Source organism: Terrapene carolina, unplaced genomic scaffold (genome assembly GCF_002925995.2).
Source record: "Terrapene carolina triunguis isolate 2854851 unplaced genomic scaffold, T_m_triunguis-2.0 Scaffold42, whole genome shotgun sequence".
Taxonomy (NCBI): domain Eukaryota; kingdom Metazoa; phylum Chordata; order Testudines; family Emydidae; genus Terrapene; species Terrapene triunguis.
The window spans coordinates 20,811,430-20,827,018 of NW_020664393.1; the positions used below are offsets into that span (position 1 = coordinate 20,811,430).

Genomic DNA, 15,589 nt, shown 5'->3' on the forward strand with positions numbered 1-15,589 from the left:
ATGAATAGACTGAAAACAAAGCAATTCTTTCTGCTTAACAAATAATTGACCACAACAAAGATTTTAGAAGAACTTGACTAGCACTCTTATTCATGAAGCGTGATGTAGACTAACATAGTTTGCTCTTCCACATCTTTATTGGCTCTGCAGTGCTGATAGCCTGCTACATCAATTGTTACCACCATCTTTCTGGCCCAGTCACTTTAATTCATACCACAAAGCTGACAAAAATCAGACTTTTTTTAGTGTTTGGGTGGGAGGAGAGAGAGAGAGTGTGTGTGTGTGTGTGTGTGTGTGTGTGTGTGGAACTTCTTGAGAAAAGCTGCATTGAAGAGGTGCTCTGCATTCAGTTCTGAGACTGTGGTTAGAGGTCATTCTTATCTCTTGCAGGAGTGAGCTCCATAGTCTATGTCCAGGTCCCGTGAAGGTGCTATCTTCTCTGCTCACAAGATTCCCCCAGTTGTTTGATCATTTCACTGTCCCAGTAGGGACACAGAGACCAGATTTGTACTGTGCAAGAAGTCATTTTTCCTACTCGCTTTTCTGACCATAATCAATGAGTTTAAAAACAACAACACTGAATTCTAAAAATATGTAATGAACAAAGACCAGATGCTTACTCTTTTGCATGAAGTATACATTGATTCATTTAACTTGGTATTCTCTCTCTGGCAGTGGATTCATTACAAGGTGAAAACTCACCATAATGCACTTGTTCATTTTTACAGTCCCTCCCTTTCCACAATGGTAGAGAATTTTCCCAGCAGGCAACCCATTCTAAATAATGAGGTGTATTTAGTTTGATTGAGAATTTCTCATTTATCTCTTCCAGAGATCTTGCTGCTGCTATAGATCGAATGAAGAAATATAACTGTGATACTATGATTTATGTGGTAAGTAATTTTAGATGCACACAACACTTCGAGTTTAACTCTTTTATTAATACAGGGCCTCTCTTGCTCCCAGTGTGACCGTGGCACATGGTACTTGGCATCACAATAGACACTTAGAGGGCCTCACTGCACAGCAGCTATTCCACACAATGGTTCTCAATCCTTTTTTGGTTCATGACCCACAAAATGGCTGAAAAATCATGTGGGACTTACCATCTTAAAAATTAATTGTAATTTGCTCAAAAATAGCTTTTACTTAATCAACAGGTCATTTTCCAGATAAATATTGTTATTAAATATTGAAACAAGTTAAAAGTTGATTCTTATAATTGTTTTAGCGTATAAAAGGATATAAAATATACTATTAAAGTCATGTTCTAAAATCCATTTACGTAGAACTTTAATTTTTAAAGTCCCAGTATATTGTCACAAATCTGAATTTTATAGCTTGTTTACAGTACATCAGTTGCTCTATTGTTGATTCAGTTGGAATTGCACATCAAGAGCCGTTTAATCCATCTGGGCAATGCAGTTGCAGACTTGGAGCATTTTAACGGTCTGCTGTTTTTTTAACATGACTTCAGCAATATCAGTAATGGATAGTAGGATTACCTCCTTGTCTGTTGTGTAAAACTTCTTAGCTTTAGCAATTCTAAAGATACAGCATGTGATGCCTTTAAGGTTTTTTCAGAGATAAAGGTAACCTTTTGAAAACCACTTTTTAGTATATGGAGTCAGTTAATGTCCTCTGGGAAGCAAATCTACAGGTTTTTTGGCATGCTCCTTATGATGTGTCTGGAGATGTCTATACAGCGTGCTTGGTATCATGCTTTCATTAGCCAGTATAACGTTACGTAATACAATGCCTTTGGAAAAATCATTGGAGCCAGTCAATGTAGAACCAAAAGCCCAAATCTTTTTAGCTCTTCATTTTCTGGCTCCAAGGAGTTTCCATTAGCTTGTCTTCCCCTCTTGTGACATCAGAATAATGCGTTTTCCACCAATCGCAACATGCTGAATTCCTTGTCACCAAGGAGCTGCATTCCAACAGAGAAACAATGCTCCAGAAGTTATGGACCTAGTTACTGATGTAGCAGTAGCTGATGCGTGCAATTGCTCATCTATGTTTGCTCCTGTGATTGCCATGAGTTACAAGAAAGTGACAAAGTGAAAATAACGAAACACTTTGCACCAAAAGAGAACGAAGGCTGAAATCGATAATAATGAAATGGACCAGTGCAGAGTCAGTGCCCTAACATAGCCCAAGAAAGTGGCCAGTCACCTCAACTTTTAGTAATTGTTCAGTCCTTATGTCTAACTTTCTTCTTCTCCCTGGCATAACCCTTATGTTCTTGCAACAAAAGCTGGAACCTGCGAGGTAACTAGTATGGCCATTGAAATTACAGTGTCTCTGAGAAGTTAGAAATGGAAATCACCTGCCAGGTCACCTAGTCCATCTCTCATCTGTACTCTTCTATAACAACAGATACATGAATTACTAATTCCAGCTCTGGAAATTCCTGGCCTGGGCTTGAAAAAGAATAAAGGAGAACAAAAATCATTCAGTTCTTGCAGTAATGGTCTGTCAAATATAGCCTGTGGGGCTGTAGTTCAGGAGCAAACTAGAATAAAGGAGTGGTGGTGAATTCTGCCATCTTATCTAGGTGAGGGGACCTGCATCCCATGATGCCTATAGCAAACTTGTTGTTGAGTACAGAGAAAGGCTAATTCCAATAGGAAGTCTGAAAGACTCACAGGAGAGATGAATTGAAAGATGAGGAGAGCAGCAAATGTATATTTAATTTAAAATATTAATATTTGAGAGATGAGCATTATCTGTTACTAAGGAAAAAATCAAATGCACAACTACAAAATGGGGAATAACTGGCTAGGCAGTAGTACTCCTGAAAAGGATCTGGGGGTTATAGGGGCTCATTAATTGCATATAAGCCAACAATGTGATGCAGTTATGAAAAAGGCTAATATTCTGGGGTATATTAACAGGAGTCTTGTATGTACCATTTTTGCCGCTCCAAGCGCAAAAAAAAAAAAAAGCCGCTTGGACTGTGCTGCCCCAAGAATGGACGAAATGCCGCCCCTTAGCTTGTGCTGCCCCAGGCACTTGCTTCCTCCGCTGGTGCCTGGAGCCGGCCCTGTTTTGCACTTATCAGTGTTGAATTTCATCTGCTGTTTTGTTTGCCCAGTCACCTTTGGACTTAACTATTTTGAATCATTTTATATCGTCTGCAAACTTTGCCACTTCACTGTTCACTTCCTTTTCCAGATCATTAATGAATACATTGAACAGAAAAGATCCCAGTATCCCAGGGGAACCCTGCTGTTTACTTCTCTCCATTGTGAAAACTGACCATTTATTCCTACCCTTTGTTTCCTATTTTTTAACCAGTTACTGATCCATGAAAGGGCCTTCCCTCTAAACCAGTGGTTCTCAAACTAGGGCCGCCACTTGTTCAGGGAAAGCCCCTGGCGGGCCGGGCTGGTTTGTTTACCTGCCACGTCCACAGGTTTGGCCGATCGCGGCTCCCACTAGCCGCGGTTCGCTGCTCCAGGCCAATGGGGGCTGCAGGAAGGGCGGCCAGCACATCCCTCGGCCCGCGCCGCTTCCTGCGGCCCCTATTGGGCTGGAGCGGCGAACCGCAGCCAATGGGAGCCGCGATCGGCCGAACCTGCGGACACGGCAGGTAAACAAACCAGCCCGGCCCGACGGGCTTTCCCTACACAAGCGGCGTCCCAAGTTTGGGAAACACTGCTCTAGAGTATTCACTACAGACCTACTGCCAAGTAACACATAGCTGAGAAGGAAGACCCCACATTTTGGATTCAATTTTGAGACCATTACCCCCTTGTAAATAGCTGCCACAATGACACAGCAGGTAAACAAACCATTCCGGCCCTCCGGGGGCTTTCCCTGAACAAGCGGCGGCCCTAGTTTGAGAACCACTGCTCTAAACCATGACTGCTTAATTTGCTTAAGAGCCTTTGGTGAGAGACCTTTTCTGAAAGTCCAAGTACACTATATCAACTGGATCATCCTTGTCCATGTGTTTGTTGACCCTTCAAAGAATTCTAATTGGTGAGACGCGATTTCCCTGTACAAAAGCCATGTTGTCTCTTCCCAAACAAATCATGTTCATCTGTGTGTCTGATAATTCTGTTATTCACTATGGTTTCAACCAAATTGCCTGGTATTGAAGTTAGGCTTAACGGCCTGTAATTGCCAGGATTGCCTCTGGAGCCTTTTTTTATGGGAGGATGACAGTGCTGGAGAGGCAGAGAATTTAGACCATAGCAAGGAACTGCCTTGTGGCTTTCAGTGGAAACCTTTTCAGCCAGTACTGGTATATCATTTATAGGCTTTCATGGGTTTCTGCCCAGTATTTGTATTGATGATGTAAATCAAGCGCCAATGACAGGGGCTTCAAGGCTCAGACCTGGATATGAATGCATCCTTTCTGATGGGAGATTAGACAAAATGTATGAATTCAAAGGTGATATTTAAAGTAGATTAATTCAAAGGCCTGTACTAAAATGATATAGAATAAACTTTTAAAAAAGATAAAGTATTTTATCAGTAGTAAGATTCTAGAGTGGGTTGATGTCAAAGTACTTACGCTATTATATATTTCAAATCCAGTGTGTTTTCTAGATCTTAGTTCTGCTGTCTCTCTACCTAAGCAGGGATGTCTTCTAAAATGCACTCATTTTTCCCCCTAAGACAGATAAAAGTCAAAACACTCACTTTGAACAGCTGTTCCAAATTCTGAAGCTCATGGGCTACCAATGGGCAGAAAGGTAGGTGTGGGTGTCATAATTGCTACCTTTTTATTGGGGTGGAGATATATTAAAAAGGAAAAACAAGCAATGATAATCAGAAAACCTGTAATAGGCCCCTTGACGCTCCTTGATATGAACAGTAGGGTACATAAAAGCAAGAAAGGAGGAAATATTGCCCATCAAAGTCATTACACCTCCGTATCTGTACACTGTGTGCTCAAATAGTAATAATCTTAAGAGCTAATATACTTTTATGAGTGTAATATTTTACATCCTGCCTCTTCTTAGCTTATTGTACTGAGTCTTCTATATGAAAGCCTAACACAGCTGCTACAAAGTACCAGTCTCCTGAGCGTGTGTGAGTGACCAGGTTATCATAATTCTGGTCCTTTCTGTCTAATTATAAGGTGTGCCCGGAGAGATGGTTTTTGAAGTGAGGTAATGATGACATTGCTGAGCTTTCTATGTTGAATGATGTTTGTTCAGCAGTTACTACTACATCCTGGTTCAGGGCCCTGCCTAAACAAACATTGCAGGCATTCCTGTTGACTAAAATATGATTTTAAATCCTGCTGTTTTCAATGCAGGTGTCAGCATGTGTCTTTTGGGCTAGTGCAGGGGATGAAGACACGAAAAGGAGAGGTCGTTTTCCTGGAAGATGTTTTAAATGAAGCTCGCTCAAGGATGTTACAAAACATGGCTTCTGCAAAAAGTTAGCTGACTCAGGTTTTATTCATTTCTCTTGAAATATTCCCATGCAGATTACAATATCCCTTTCTCCTCCCCCCCCTCCATCACCCTCCCCCACATCCAGTAACCCAGAGCAACCAGGCTCTGATCTGTGTCTTTCCACCATCTGTGATGATATAAATAAAGTAGTAATAACACTTTGCCCTTCCATAACTAGAATCTCAAATAGCTTTCCTGAAGCATAGGAGGCCATAGAGCTTGAAAAACATGGAATGAATGTTGCCTCACAACAACCCTGCAATGTAGGGAAGCTATTGCCCCTTTTGATGGACGGGCAAGGCACTTTTATCCTACCATGATGCAGCAAGTTAGTGGCTGAGCTGGGAACAGAACCCAGGAATGAATGGCATGTAAGCTCCTAAATCACTTTTGAAAATGGAACTTAGTCTCCTCACTCACACAGGCACTTCTGAAAGTTTTACCCACTATCCTTAATCTTGCTCTTCCTCACTTGTAAAATGGCAATAGTTCCCTAACTCACAGGGTTGTTTGAAGTGTTTCATTAATGTTTGAAGTGCTCAGATGCTGGGGAGGGCATTTCCAAAGGCACTTACCTGCCATCTGTTGCTTTGAAAATCTTGCCTATAGTGATATGGGCTATTAGGTATCTCATTGTCCTCGCTGTTAAGACTCTGCACAACTCTGTGCTGCCTGCATTTCCATTCTTGTATCCTCTTTTCACTCTACACCTTCTCACAAGCCTTATCTTCAGTAGAGTCCTCTCTCCTTAATGCGCTCTCTGTTTCCCTGCTTACTCCTGGGGGAGTTCTGTGCCCAGAAATTAAAAATTCTGCGCACAGTATTTTAAAATTCCGTATATTTTATTTGTCAAAATAACACAATATAATCACACCAGTTTCAATCATTTTGGTAATTTATTTCAAAATGCCTGTCAGCAAGTATGTCTGTAACAATACAGACAACAAAAAAGATTTCCCCCAGAAGTAGAGAGTTCAAGAAGCCTCTTCGACAACCCACTTCCTGTTTTTTTTGTTATGCTTTTGTCGGGCCCTCAGTCTGGGTGTGTCACACGTGCCAGCTGGGCACAATTTAGGGGAATAATAGGTCCTTCCGGTCTTTTAGTCAATTCTCATTTTTCCAGCCCCCATAGGGTTACCATATTTCAAGTTCCCAAATAGAGGACACTGCCGGGGGGAGCTGGAGGAGAGGTATAGTTGGGAGGTGCTGGAGGGGGTATTTGGGTGGGTCTGCACGGGGACCCCCTGGCCCAGAAACCCGCACCCTCTTCCCTTCCTGAGCCCAGTCACAGGCTCTGCCCCACACAGCTTTGTTACTATCCCACCGGGCAGAGATGGCCTGTACCTGCTGATAGTAGGGGAGGGTGTCACTTGAGTCATGCACCCCCATCTCCCTCCGGAGCATTCCCCCTCCCTTATCCTCAGTCTCCGCTCCCAGAAAGCAGCGGCCTTTCCATGCAGCTCCCAGCTGTTGCTCCTACCTCTCCCCGCAGGGTGCGGCTCACTGGCTCCGGCAGTTGCCGTGCAGGAAGGGAGCCCGTCCACAATATGTGATCAAGCAGGGCTGGCAACCCTGGGACCCACAACCCTGCCGCACCTCCTGCGCAGGCACACTGTGAGCTGCGGAGCCAGACTTGCTGGGTCCAGTGGCACCTAGCAGCAGTCAGCAGCTCTGCAGCACCAATTCTATGGGGAAAAATGAAATTCTGCATAGAACATTAATTCTGTGCAAATTTTACATTGCAAGTGGTGCAGAATTCCCCCAGGAGCACCTGCTCCACTTGTGCCTCTGGACCTTTTTCTTGCTGGATCAGCCTCTCTTTCTGTGCAACAAACATCCACTGTCCTCTCCTTCAAATATCTCCTTATCATTTCTGCATAGCCTTTCATTATTGATTGACCTCAGCTGTGACTGCTTCTACCCACTCCCGCTTCCTTGAATTGTATGTGTCTTACCTCGATTGTGAACTCCTTGTGGCAGGCACCTAAGTTGTGTTTTGTAAAGCACCCTGTAAACCTATGGTACTAATATGTAATAATTTCAATCTTTATCTGATACTGTGGGATTTTAATAAATTTTAATTTTGAGGGGAGGCTGAAGGGACATCAGCACAGAACCAGGGAATTGATGGTTTTTCAAAAAAATTTGCTTAAGTGCTCCAGGTTCCTGTAAATGCAGCAGACCTTGGATGAGAGTCATCCTTGCAACTTCATGGCGTCAAACTCAGGATCAGCTGTGCAGCAGGGTTCCTAGCACCGATGCTGAAGGGCTTGCCATTGATCTCTCTTCTCCCTGGGCTCAGAAAGTGGTGGGGCTGGAGATGCTTGTTTTTGTGTCTCGGTGGGGTAATTGTGAGCAGTTGGCCCTGTGGGTTTTCTAGTTACAGCAAGAGTTGTCTTCCCATCATGTTGCCAGGAAGAATTTGCTTAGATGGTGTTAAATACTTGGCTTGCACACTAGAACTAGCCCACTTAAGGTAGCTAACAAGCCCCTCTGACTGGCTTATGAAAGCTTGCATTCTGCAGAATATATTTAAAATATAAACATCTGCCCTTAGAGTTGCAAAAAAATCCTTCCAGACATGAACAGTGTAACCAATGCAGAGTTGTCTTCCTAAGCAAGCAGGTGGGCAAACAGTTCTAAGTGATGTGAATCGCCCCCACTCATTGCGGTGGGGCATTAGCGATGAAACCCAAGGATGACACCTTTGAAAGTTTTTTTTCAAAAAATTAAGGTGCACAGTTCTCACTAATTTGGACAATTACCTCAGCTGCATGTGCAAACCTGGTAACTGCGTGTGCAAATAGCCTAGCAAATGGCATAGATAAGTTGTAAATGTGCATCTTCGTTCCCATTGAGTGGTGTGTTTAGATTTTACATAACAGCCATATCTTCCCCTCTGTCTTTGTGCAAATCTCCAACTGGGAGATCAGCTGTGGATGGAGAGTAGTGTACAGCTCTGACTTTGTAGACTTAGCCCATAGACCAGAATTAAAAAGGTCCTCTCCGCAGTGTGCGTTTGACAGCCTTGTGTCATAGGAAACTGCACTAGGATCCTCCTGCAAATAGGAAGAAGAGACCTAGACAGAAGGCAGATATGATCTGAATTTAAAAATGGAATGTTTTAAATAGACCAAGAGTGTCACCATGTTAGGTGAAGTTAGTGAGTCCAAACACAATTTAATATATTGCCTGAAGATGTGGACTGGTGCACCTGGAGCTAACATTCCTTCCAAAACAGAGGTGATGTGTGCAGTCTCTGAATGTCTTTGTGAAGAGCGCTATGATCCCAGCTTAGCACTGTGTGATTTCACCTCTCGGGGGGAAATAGGAATAAAACAGTCCCTTTAGTGGATTCCTGCAGGAGTGAGAGAGCTGCTTGCTCACTGAAGAATTGCTGAAAGCAGTCACGAAATAACTTTCCAGCCAAGGTCCTTCCAACAGCTGCAGTGAAAACAGGTATCCTTTGTTAGCTTATTTATCAGTGATGTTTCAAGGCAGATAAATTAGTCTCACAGTGAGAGATTTAAGAAGTTCTGTCTAGTTAGCTTATCCAAGAGAAGGCTTAGTGGGGATTTGATCACAGTCCATAAGTACTCATGTGGGAGAAGATTTCTGATAATAGAGGGCTCTTTAATCAGGCAGGCAAAGACGTAATAAGACCCAGTGATTGGAAGCTGGAGCCAGACAAATTCAGACTAGAAATAAGGTTCACATTGGAACAATTTACCTAGGAATGTGCTAGATTCTCCATCATTTGAGATCTCTCTGGATGTCTTTCTAAAAGATATGCTGTAGCTCAACCAGAAGTTATGGACTTGATGCCAGAATTACAGGGTGAAATTCAATGGCCTGTGTTACGTAGTGGGTCAGACTAGACTATCCCCTTGGCCTTAAAATCTATGAATCATATTGAAAATAAGAAAGGCCATACTAGGTCAGACAAAAGGTCCATCTAGCCCAGTATCCTGTCTTCCGACAGTGGCCAATGCCAGGTGCCCCAGAGGGAATGAACAGAACAGGTTATCAAGTGATCCATCCCTGTTGCTCATTCCCAGCTTCTTGCAAACACAGGCTAGGGACACCATCCCTGCCCATCTTGGCTAATAGCCATTGATGGACCTCTATCCTCCATGAACTTACCTAGTTCTTTTTTGAACCCTGTTATAGTCTTGGCCTTCACAACATCCTCTGGCAAAGAGTTCCACAGGTTGACTGTGCATTGTGTGAAGAAATACTTCCTTTTGTATGTTTTAAACATGCTGCCTATTAATTTCATTTGGTGACCCCTAGTTCTTTTAAAGAAAGGTAGCCTAGATGTAAAAAGTTTTACATTCAGACTTTGTCGGCCCTTGCAGCCTGACAATTTGTTTTATTGCTGGTATAAATTTTAATCAGATCTGCTCTTCCACCAGCTGCTGTAGTTCTGACCCATGAACCAGTTACATTGTTGCAGATTTTCATCATCTGTTTTTGCTTGTATCTGTTCAGCAACTAAAGAACTGGAAAACCCTCTTGAGACTGCAGAAAAGATTGGGCTTGCAGCGCTCATAATTCAGGTCTGTTTAAACTGTCTTCTGATTATTCCTTCTTCTGTGAGAGACTATAAATTGGCACTGGGAACACTAGCTACATGATGCTGAATAGCAACTGTTATCATTTTAGGATTTCAAGGGTCTTCTATCATCCGATTATCAGTTTAGTTGGGACCGGGTTCTCCAAAGTCGGGGAGATACAGGCGTATTCCTGCAGTACACACATGCCAGACTCCACAGGTAAGAAGAGCCTTCCAGAGTGGAGAAATTTTCTGTTTTTATTAACGTCTATTTTACTCCAGTGACTGAGTAACATTTGTGATGAAGCCTTTCCTAAAGATTTGAATCTCTCATCCATTCAGTTGAGACCTCAGATGGGAAAACCAAGGAAAATGAAACTTGCAAGCCCTCTCCCTCTGGCTAGGGCAGGAGCATGGCCAGGCGGGAAGTCCTAGTAATTCCTGGCTGCTGTAACAGCCGCTTGGGATGGCTGGTGCAAATTAGGGTATGGCAAAGACTGGCCCCCAGATCAGTGGTGCTCAGCTATAGTCAAGGAATCTGGCCTGGAGTCTTCTGGATATGCTAAATACACCTTGCTACAACATTTAAACTGTGATTTGACTGAACTGTCACTAGCTGCAGTGACCAACTCCAGCCTTAATTATGTCCTTTTGTGATCACACAAAATTATATCTTAGGAAATTTTAAAAATCCATAGGAGAAATACCGAGATTGAAGATAAAGCACTCGGTCAGACTGTCGACATCAGCATTGTGTCATACTCCTGAATTGATTTTTTTTTATTCCAAAAAGGTCAAACTTGACAGTGCCCTTTTAAACTGTCATGTTCTTTCAGGGGATCTTTCTGTAAAGTTACTGACATGTATATTCAATCCTGGCTCAAGTAAAATAGCTTTTTTTTTCTTGGATTTAACTCAGCTAGTCTAACTCAAATGTTTTAGTCAGCTTGCAAACAGTGTATCTAGATTCAAATTTTGTTCTCCTTTAAGTGCACATTGGTTTTAATTCTTATGCAGCTTTGCTGGTGAAGGTTGTTTATTTTTAAATTTACCAAAGCATTTGTTTTCTCACACTGGGCTCTTCTGTTTTCTAGTTTAGAGCAGATGTGTAGGAACAGGCAATCAACTGACATTAATACAGCTTGTTTACAAGATCCACAGGCCATCTCAGTCCTTCAGCACCTTCTCAGGTATTTACTGTTTGTCTTTCCAAGAAGCAGATCCTTGGGGTTTGATGCCTGCATGTTGAATAAGTTATTAGTTACATGGCAGTGGAAGAGTAGAAACGAACATTTTAGGCAATAACTTGTTGATCATTGGGCCTGTTGCACAAGCCCATACTTGTAATACACATGTTTAGATGTAAATGAATGTGTTGATTTCAGAAGCTGAATGAAAAATGATCATGTGGGGAAAATACCTCTGAGTAATTGGATGCCTGTTACTAATTGTTAATACTATTCACAATATTGGGTGCCTGTAACTAATTGTTACTTAGTTGCTAATGAGTAAAGGTTAGTACAGTTCTTTTGTAAATTTAATAAGCTATATAAACATTGATTATCATCATAAACATAGACCTGGTGGATGGGATCTCTGGATCCCATGGGAAAAGGGATGAGGAAATGCTCTTAGGAGGAGGGGAATGGAACATCCACCCACTTCCAGTAGCCATGAAGAACACCCACAAACTAATCCCTAATAATAGTACTTAGTTCGTATATAGTGCTTTTCATTGATAATTCTTAACATTCTGACAAAGCTGAGCAAGCATTATTGCCCCTAGTTTATAGGTGTGGAATCTCAAGCACAGAAAAGTGTGAGGACTTGCCCAGTGCCACACAGGAAGTCAATGGCAGAGCTGAATATAGAGCCCAGAATTCCCACCTGAATGTCCTGGACCCTGCACCCATGCTGCCACTCTTCATACCATCCTCCCTCCAGGCAGTCAAGAGCAAAAGCCTTCCTAGCAGCTTAAACCCACTTTCATTGCTTTGATTGTGGCCTTTGACAATATAACAAAAATACTTGGCCTTTGAACTGGTCAGGCTAAACATCATTAACCTAGATAATGTTTGTAGACCAGTGAATCTCTTGGGATGGTAGATTTGTGGTAGCACATCTTCCCTGCAGAAGCTGACTTATTCCACTTAACATAAGAATAGCCATACTGGGATAGACCAATGGTGCATCTAGCCCAGTATCCTGTCTCAGTGTCAGGTGCTTCAGAGGAATGAACAGAACAGGCAATCATCAAATGATGCATCCTCTGTCCTCCATTCCCAGGTTCTGGCAGTCAGAGGATAGACAGAAGAACTCTTTAGGAGAGCTGCTCAAGAATTTTCAGACAAAGCTAGGGTTTAGTCAGAAAATGCCAATTCGTTGAAACCAAAATGTTTCATGGAAACATGTCAGTGTTGATGAACATTTGATGAAATACAGGGCAGCTCAGCCATGTGGACTGCCCCAGGGCAGCAGACCCAGGACTTCCAGGGTCCCCAGCTCTCAGGGCTTCCAGGCTCTCTGTCACAGAGCTGGAAACCCCAGCTCCCAAGCTCTGAGGCTCACAGCTCAGTTGTGGTTCCCAGGGCTTCTAGGCTTTTGGCTGAAGCTGGAACCTTGGCATTTGGCTCCCAGGGTCAATTTCAAAAAGTTTTAAACTATTTTTTTCTAATTTCCCTTCCACAGCAAATTTCAAAAATTGTTTCTGTTCTGAAGCTGAACAGTTTTGTTTTTTTAATTTCCCATGGACCGGAAATTCTGACTTTCAGCCAGCTCTACTCATTAGTTTATTTCATGTGGCTAACAGATTGCAGTAGCAGAGACTAGCCTCTTCATTTAATAGCTGCTTGATAGTTCAGTGAACTTGGTATTAGCAACCAGCTGTGACAAAGTCAGGCCAGACAGCTATAAGAGGGTCTGGGAAGTCCGATATGTTAGCCTTAGAATGCTAAAGGCCCTTTTTCCTACAAGCTGATACTCCTAAGGGAATTATGTGTCAAGAAATTAAAAATTATGTGCAAAATATTTTACAATTCTGTAAATTTTATTTGTCAATAAATAAATGTGGCTCCAGCATGGCAGTGAGGAGCATGGGCCACTGGCTGCATTGAGGTGGGAGATCACCCTGAAGCCCACATCTCCCCCAGTACAGGGACTCAGCAGTGAGGCTGCACCTGACCCTGACAGTGCAAGGGCTGGGCTTGCCCCAGAAACACCCTGGGGCCCTGCCCCTCTGCGCCAGGTGCACCAGGTGAGGGTGGGCAGGCTCAGCCCTGCAGGATCCAAGTGTGGAGGGGCTTAGTGTGGGGGGATCCAGGCGTGGGGTGAGAGGTTTCTGTGGGGGGCAATCTGGGTGCAGGTGGCTCAGTGGAAGATCTGGATGCACAAGGGCTCGTTGGGGGGTTCCAGGTGTAGGGGCAATGGGACTCTACAGGGGATCCAGGTGATGATGGTTGGGCTCTTGGGGGGGGGGGGTCTGGGTGTGGGAAGATGGGGCTTGGCGGGGAGGTCTGGGTGTGGGGAGGTCTAGGTGCTGGGAGAGTGGGGCTTGATAGGGTGGGAGTCCAAGTGCAGCTGTTGGAGCTCAGTGGGGTGAGGGTCTGGGTGTGGGGGGCTTGTCAGAGGAGTCCAGGTCTATGGGGGTAGGGCTTGTCAGGGTGAGGGTTCGATGGGCCTGCTTAATGGGGGAGCCCCAGCTGCTGTCCATCCCCTTTCCCTCATTCCCACATTCCCTCCCCCTGCCTTATCCCATCCCTAGTCCTTCCCCACTGTCTCTTCCCCCACCCCCCTCATCTCCACTTCCCTCATTTCCCCCACTCCACACTTACCCAGGCCCACCGTGGGAACTCACTGTTCCCAGTGCCGGATTAACTTTTTGTGGGCCCAGTGCCAAAGATATTTGTGGGCCCCCTTGGGGAATGAAAGGGCCAGGGGCAAGAGCACAGAGGGCAGGGTGGATTTGATTTAAATCATGATTTAAATCACTAGTCAGGAAGACTCAATTTAATCATGGTTTTCTACATAAAAGTGCATTCTTGTTGGTTGTTATAACCTTAATACCTATTCTTCACAACTCAGAGATAGATGTTGGTTTCATTTTTAGAAGGTACACACTATATATTTTTAAACAGTGATTTATTTTGAAAACTTTTCAGATGAGTTTTACAGCTATATCAGAAAATGAATGATTGGTTATTTCATTTACCAAAGATAATTGAAGCAGTTATTTATGAAGTCATTGGGAGGTGAGCTATCTCCAATTCAACAGGTTAATCATTAAAATGTGGAGGATTTTCTTGCCAGGCTGTATTAGGAGGAGAACATCACCAGACAGACATTTAAATTGTTCTATTTAACTAAAACAACAACGTTAAGTATTCTAGATTTTTTTCTTCAATAGCAAACAATATTTTAACAAAAAAGCATATGTCCCTCGCTTCTCACATTTATCTCCAGACTTCTTCTCCTTGTCCAGATCTATTTCGCCCTCAACCATCTTCTATTCATTGAACTTTTTGAAACTTTTCACTTTTAAAGAGAGGTAAGGGATTGACTCTGTTTACACAGATTTTCAGAGGGACAATAGAGTTGAGGTCTGTTTATTTCTCACCTCTGAATATTATTTATTTATTTAAAAACATTTATGCTGTTAACAAGCATTTTACCTCTGGAGACACAAATCCACAGTTTGAGAACTGCAAATCTAAGTATCTCTGATGGTATCTTCTAGCCTGAGCACGGAGTCCCATTGGGTAGATAGAAAGATTAACCTAAATAATCTATACAGAAACCCCTGGAACCCCATAAAATTGGGTACCTGATCCACGAACTATTGGAACTCACTTACAAAACTTTCTTAAACATTACATGACTATATTGTCTCATACTATAGAATTATAATTTATAATCCCTATTCCATGATGAGATATAATGTACCTTAATTAAAACTATCTTTAGATAGGTTTTTTTCCTCAAAATTCCAATTTAAATAAAAAAATTCCGATTTTTTTTTAAGTCATTGATTTTTATCCACCCTGACAGTGGGGCATGGGGGGGAGTGGCAGGGGGAAGGATTGGTCCCCAGCTGGAGCGAGGCAGGGACCAGGGCAAGATGAGCACAGTGGGGCCTCTTGGGAGGATTAGTCCTGCTGACTGGAGCAAGGCAGGGGCTAGGGGCAAAAACACAGCGGGGCGGGACCTAGGGTTGGTCCCTGGAGCAGGGGAGGGGCCGGGGGTAAACTGCACGTGCAGCAGGGCTGCGGAGGGGATAAACAGGATCCCCCCCCCCATGCCTGCCCACATAGAGTGGGTACCTACCTTCTCCCTGGTTCTAGCCCATTCCTCTCTCTCTGCACTGAGCTGAGGGTTGGGGTGCAGGGTCTGGGAGGGAGTTAGGGTGCAGGAGCAGGCTGGGGTGCAGGGTCTGGCCAGGAGCTAGGATGAGGGAGGGGGCTCAGAGTTGGAGCAGGAGGTTGGGGTGTGGAGTGCTTACCTGGGGCAACTCCCATTTGGTGCGAGGGGTGAAGGTAGGAATGTGGGGGGGGGGGGGGGGATGCAGGAGCTCCTGTTTGGTGCTCAGGGTGGGGATGGGGATGTGGGGGGTGCAGGAGTCAGG

At 43.6% G+C, this 15,589-nt stretch overlaps 1 protein-coding gene across 1 annotated transcript in view; it reads left to right on the top strand.

Moving 5' to 3' along the window:
• Positions 1–15,589, top strand: part of RARS2 (arginyl-tRNA synthetase 2, mitochondrial) — a 59,272-nt gene that overhangs the window by 34,874 nt on the left and 8,809 nt on the right. Inside the window, exons 12-17 of the mRNA XM_024201826.3 lie at positions 833–893; positions 4,630–4,706; positions 5,276–5,400; positions 9,909–9,976; positions 10,083–10,192; positions 11,067–11,162. Of these exons, the coding sequence (XP_024057594.1) occupies positions 833–893; positions 4,630–4,706; positions 5,276–5,400; positions 9,909–9,976; positions 10,083–10,192; positions 11,067–11,162 (537 nt within the window). The remainder of the gene's footprint in view (positions 1–832; positions 894–4,629; positions 4,707–5,275; positions 5,401–9,908; positions 9,977–10,082; positions 10,193–11,066; positions 11,163–15,589) is intronic.